Below are 6470 nucleotides of genomic sequence, written 5' to 3' on the forward strand. Positions count from 1 at the left end.
TAGCTTCTGTTATCTTGAAGATATTAATATTAGTTCTTTGTTTAACATAAGTGTTTTGGGTGGATATACTGTATTGTTTGTTCATTTATAATGGTGGCAAACACGAGAGGGTTGGTTTTATTATCTTCAGTGGATCTGGTTTCCAATTCTCTAAATGTTTCCCCAATGTAAATTTCTGAATAATCATTACACATTATTTTATAAATAATTTTGGAATTTTGTGATTCTATGTAATTTTTATTTAATAATGATTTTAGTTGAGTGTCAGTTTTTGGATGAACTTGATGTCAACAGGAATTTTATGTTTGAGGGCAAGTTTTCTCAGAGTACTGGTTATTTTTGAGCTGATGTCAGGGATAAATGGTAAACTGCAGTGTAATGTGCTGTTATTTCGTGCATTAGTGTCAATTTTGCTTGTGAGTTTGAGTTTTCAGGTTTTTGTTCTGGTGGTTTTTCAGAAACATTTTGACAATGTTTACTGGAAATTTGTTGATGTGAATAAAGGAATGCTTTCTGGAGTTGATTTCTTCATCTATGTACTCAGATGAGCATGGTCTTGAGTCTATGTGTATCAGATGTTTTAGTATATTACCTTTTTGTTTGGATTCATGGACTGAACCCTAGAGGATGTAGATGCCTGTGTGAGTGATTTTCTTGTGAATTTTGGTTTTTAAATGTGTGTCACATTCGACATTATCAGATCCAAAACACAAATCACAGCATCACTGATAACAGTACAACAATATACAACAGATCACCAATCAAACCAGCTCCACATTAAATCAAGAGAAGATAACTGTACAGAGCAAAATATTTGAAATAACTCAGAAAACTACAACACTAAATACAATACAACTAAGGACAACCCAAAATAGGTGTCAACAGATCAGATTTATCATTAAATAATACTGAATAACAACTTCTGAACAAAGGTCTCAATTTCACCTTCAAACACAAGACAGTTCCCTGTCTAGAAGATTTATACAAAAGAAGAAAAGACTACTTCCATCTTGTAAAGCAACCAATAACACTAAGAAATTCAAAACTTTGACCACTGGACTTTTATGAGCATAAAAAAAAAACTTCCATGTTTACCAACTCAAAAAAACACTGTATAGCCATACCAAACACAGAAGTTTCAAACAAAGAACCTAACATCAATAAATGTAAAATAAAAGAAGTTTTCATAATTCAAGATAATATTTCCACCCTAAATCAATACTCCATGGTACCAAGACACTTATATTAGACTGTGAAGTAATATCCAATCATATGAGGTTTGTTCTACACTGCCTATACATGCTTGTATATCTCTGTAAACTACATGTACCTGATAATGACAAAATATTGTCAAAACATCATACATTTATAACAAAGTTTTTCATTACCCAGTTAAGCTGGGTCAAAGCTTTTATTTTCTAACAAAAAGTGGATTCCTCATTATCAGGGTTTAAATCACTATATCATTGGGATAATAAGTTGTCAGTATAGAAAAAAATATATTTTTCAAAGGTGATATCTTTTAATATTTGATTCACTATGATAGAAAATTACATTATTTTAATGCATTGGTTGAAAAATGTAAATGTAGCTATTATTGTATAACATTTTATGTACACTGTCTTGTTAGTTTTCTGCATTATATTCATACTTGTTGTGTTCTATAAAAACATTTACTGTACATCTGTTAACAAATCAAAAACAAAATATTTACTATATGAATAATAAATAATGAAATACTATTTCATTGGAAACTGAAAGATGTCAGCTATCAATATTTAGTAATTACATCTTTTTACAGAACATAATTTTTATTTTTATAAAATCATAAAATCTATATTACACGGTTTCATACAATTCCAGAAATAACTGAATGAAGATCCATTACAGTTTCTTTACTGCAGGAATTAAATATGGAATACCACACACTTTATTTTAATGTTGTTGATTTTCTCTCATTTGCTTCAGCTATCTAGTCTTTACTTTCATGTTTTATAGCATTTCGTTTGGCCTCAATGCATGCTCTGAATTTAGCTACTTGTTCCTGGCATTTTCTCCAGTCTTTGTGGTCAGCCATACACTCCTGTTGAAAAGTTTTAAAAAGATGTTAGACCAATTATGCAAATTCCAATTCCAGGATTGTTATTTTCAATAGTTTACATTTTGGTATCTTTTCCACAGGAAAAACTATGAAATAAAAATATTTTTTTCAATTTTTTTAGTGCCATTAGTCAATTTTACAAATTTTCATTTATAAAAACCCTCTAATTCTTTCCATCCAGCCACTTTTCTATTCAGTGAGCAAACATATTCCCACTTCTACAGAAATAATGTTTTAACAACCCTTTTTAAGTGACACCTTGTCAAATGACTTTTAAAAATCCAGATATAACAAATTCACACCCTTTCACTCATCTACACAAACAGCAACCTTTTCAAAAAATATCAAAAGATTAATAAACCAAGATTTTCTCCTAATTAAACAATGTTGAATATTCAACAAAATTCTAAATTTTGTGAAATAGTTTTGTATTTTATATGACTTTCAAAAACATTTCCAATCACTGACATAAGACTATATAATTACCTATAATTACCAGGGCAATTTTTATTACCTTCCTCCAAGAGTAGTAACATTAGCCCTCTTCCAGTCTCCTTGCACCCACTCTTCAAGGGCTCAAAAAGTAAGGGGCTAACATATCTTATCCTTAACCATTTTTTTAAATTGTTCAGGAAATATTATCTGATCAAGAGCCTTGATCAATTAATTTCTCATTTCTGTCTTCACAAGCTAAGAATTAGTGATCATCTTGTTTCCATCTAGCAGCTGTTTAGGATGAAGAATATTAGTTAAATCTTCATTAAAAACGTTACACATTATATCTTGGACAAGCCTACGATTTATTATGTATATGTATTACAACTTGAAATAGCCTAAAACAGATTTAAATTGTAACTTGGATTTAGGAGTTAATTAAATGTAGAGATGTTTGAACTTATGATGTGTTCCAACAAGATTGATACACACAGTTTTCTTTCTTAACACAAATATATTTTGATATACAAACAATAATACAATTTATAATAATGGTTATTATAAATAGTTGTTACAAATTTACATACAAAAGTTTTACAAACTTGCAAACAATACTGAGTCTTCTATCCAATCTAGAACTGAATATTTTATCAACAGTTCACAATGAGAGAATTAATTTCAAATTTATATCAGTACAGTTCACTTAATAGGCAGCTAGCTATCCCTTTACATGCAAGTTTTTTTCTCAATTAAATCACACAATGTCTTGATAGTAATGTTAACATCAAAAGTTAATCCAGAATTAAACATTTTGTAATGTTCAAATTCTATAAATGTTCCTGGCCAAATATAGATATTTTTCAGATTAATAAGCTTTTTTCACAAGGTTTATAGCAAGCTAATGATAAAAAAATCAACAATATAAAACTGTTTCTCTGCAGGTTGCAATGGCTACCTTTTATAATCATTGGAAGAGGTTCTTGAAATTTCAGTTGGCAATAATACTGGTACATAACATACAAACAGTTGCTTCTTATGCTCGAGAATCTTCTACAAATTTAAGGAACAGATGAGAGTTTTGCAATACACAATTGATAGTATAAGTTACATGCATTTTTAAATATATATTTGACTAAAACAGACATTAATATTAAAATATATACTAGTAAATCCATTGCACTAAAAATTAAAGAAAAAGTAGAATTTAATAACCCAGCCACTGCTTAATCATCAGAAATAAGCATTCCTTTATGAATCTCTCAAAGGCACTATTCACATCTTAATATTTTGTTTATCCTTAACTTATTTAAAAGAATCATAAGTGTTAATTTTTAGTTAACTTTTGTTTTTATTATATGTGCCCTTTTAATTTCCTAACTATCTTTATCTTCTATAATCCTTTTAGTCTCCCATCATGGTAGTGAATTTAAATTTCATAAAATACTTTCTCAAAAATGTGATGACCTGTACCCTTTGTAAACCAATCTTTACTTGCAGCCACCCTTTCCCCCCACAATTAACAATATCCACTCACAGATACAAATATTCTAAATAAATTATGTCACAATGTATATTATTTACAGTTTAATTGATACAATAGATTTTGCTCAACATTAACAAAGTTGTTGTATAAAATTCATAAACTCCCTTTACTTTCTCACAAATGTGGTTTCTCCAATCATATTTAAACACAAAATCTGTTCGCTTTTATAGAAAATGCAACAATATTCTTGCTAGTTATTATGGGTTTAAAAAAAGTAACTGCTCTTGATGAAACTTTTAAAAACTTTCATGACTACACTTTGTTTTGAAAATTATAGCACCAGTGAACCACTTCAGTGTATTGACCACAAATGATTTTACATTCAATTAATGTAAGATTTTATTATGGTAGTTATATAATAGTTCTATACATAGTATAACTATGTCATCAGTTAAGGTCAATAAGTTTTTGTTAGTTTCTTTTTCATTCTTACAAGTGTTGTAACTTTCATTTCTAAAACTTCTTATCACTACTAAACCTTCTCAAGGCTTATTGCATTTACAATTCAGGTTTTGCAAGATATTTCATTTTATTTATTGTTTCTGGTTGCTTGGTCCATGTAGTAACAGATAAGTGGTAGTAATTATGTTAGACACACATCATATCATACACAACATAGTTGTGTGTGTTGCATGTAAAAATTTTTATTCATTAAGAACCATTACTATACATATTTACTGTACAATTGACAGGGTCATTTAATTTAATACTTTGTGTCCATAAAAACATTAGTTTCTATAGACTGCATATAATATATTTTGTATATAGGAGCACAGCAAATTATATTAAGTGACCTTGGTATAACTACTGAAGACAAGGTCCACTGTCCAGAAGTTTGTGAATGGTTCCAGATATCCTCTGATTATTTTTTCTTTATTGTTGAAACATTATTTTCCTCACTAACAACATTATTATTAATAATGAAGCTACGTTGGTCTCAAAATAGAATATCTGAGCTCAATTACAGATTAAATTTATCACCCTGAGTCCTATACTGAAGTATATACTGTGTTAACTAGTAAGTATTGAAACAAATTACTGTTACTACTTGCTTTTTAAGTTTTAGTTTCATAAAATTCAATAAATATAAGTTTTTGAAAAAGGAACTATGTCTGTTCTAGGGCAAACAATTTCACTTAGTTTCATGTGTAATAAAAATTATGTAATTTAATTATTTTTGGTGGGTTAGAATAATTGAGACTGAAGTAGTATTCAGTAGAGGCCAACAAGTAAGATAAAGTCAGTAGTGTACAAGTACCAAAGCTTATTGTTATCACAATACTAATAGTACCAGCTGGCAAGTAAAGTTTCAAGTCAACCCATACATACTCACTGGCTGTGAAGAAGCCACTTAACCGTTAATAAAATGCTTAGTTAAGTCTGGCTTACTGTGAGATCCTGTTCAATCAACAATGCACTTTATTTTGTATTCCACTTTCAATGCCGATAGCGATTTTCAGAGACATATCAACCTGAACGTTATATTGTTTTTTATACAATAAAAACAATTGTACCTGCACAGCATAGTGGAGTTCTAAACATCCCGTCTTTTTCAGCATTTTTTCTACATGATCATCTTCTTCTTCATCATCCTCGATATTGTGTTGTGGACGTCTCGTTCTATCATGTCCCATGGACCGCGCCATGCTCGTTATAGACGCCCTCTATATGCTTAATTAATATTTCTACATATTACTTGTTCATCAGTTTAAAAAACATAATATCACACGCCCACCAGAAAAGATCACTTGACTTTCAAATAACGCCAGATAACAACAACACAAATTTTCTCTGCTACTAGAAAAATCACAACTGTTTTTTTATTTATTTGACAATATTGATTCTGAAAATTATGTCGAAAATTACTGATCATCTCTAGTGTTCGAGTTATGATAGATTTGTTCGAAATATTTTGAAATATGCAACTGTGATAGAGATAAGCTCTTTTGTGTGATCAGATAAAGCAGTTTGTGTCCAGGTGCTACTAGAATAGAATTACTGTATGAAAAGAACGAAGATGGTAAGTCTTCTGTTTCCTAATTCGCTGACGGATGTGCAATTGGAAGGTTATTAGCACAAAGTATCCGTTTCAGTGCAGATGCAATATCTGGATACTTTAATGTTTGGTTTGATTTTGCCTGAATATCCAGAAACATTATTCATGCAAAAAACAACAGTTTTTATATTATATTTGAGTTCACACCCTATCATGGGAACTACAAATGGTACACTTGCTCTCTTAGTATTCAGCCACTGCTTAAGCCAGATATGCTTGTTTGTTTGTTTTTGAATTTCGCACAAAGCTACAAAGCTATCTGTGCTAGCCGTCCCTAATTTAGCAGTGTAAGACTAGAGGGAAGGCAGCTAGTCATCACCACCCACCACTAACTC

General features: G+C 30.1%; 1 protein-coding gene across 1 annotated transcript; it reads right to left on the bottom strand.

Annotated features, from left to right (window-relative positions):
- Positions 1 to 1792: 1792 nt before the first annotated feature.
- On the bottom strand, positions 1793 to 5753 carry LOC143252299 (uncharacterized). The gene is made up of 2 exons (XM_076504212.1): positions 5594 to 5753; positions 1793 to 2083 (listed from the first exon to the last, which is right to left on the bottom strand). The coding sequence occupies exons 1-2, from the start codon at positions 5723 to 5725 to the stop codon at positions 1973 to 1975; spliced, it is 243 nt and encodes an 80-aa protein (XP_076360327.1). The 5' UTR covers positions 5726 to 5753; the 3' UTR covers positions 1793 to 1972.
- Between the last annotated feature and the right edge of the window lie 717 nt (positions 5754 to 6470).

This window comes from Tachypleus tridentatus, chromosome 6, assembly GCF_004210375.1.
Source record: "Tachypleus tridentatus isolate NWPU-2018 chromosome 6, ASM421037v1, whole genome shotgun sequence".
NCBI lineage: Eukaryota > Metazoa > Arthropoda > Merostomata > Xiphosura > Limulidae > Tachypleus > Tachypleus tridentatus.

Coding starts and splice junctions, on each gene's coding strand:
- LOC143252299 (XM_076504212.1), bottom strand. CDS start 5,725: ATGGCGCGGTCCATGGGACATGATAGAACGAGACGTCCACAACACAAT. Junction 2,084..5,593: donor AACTCCACTATGCTGTGCAG/GTACAATTGTTT, acceptor ACTTTTCAACAG/GAGTGTATGGCTGACCACAA.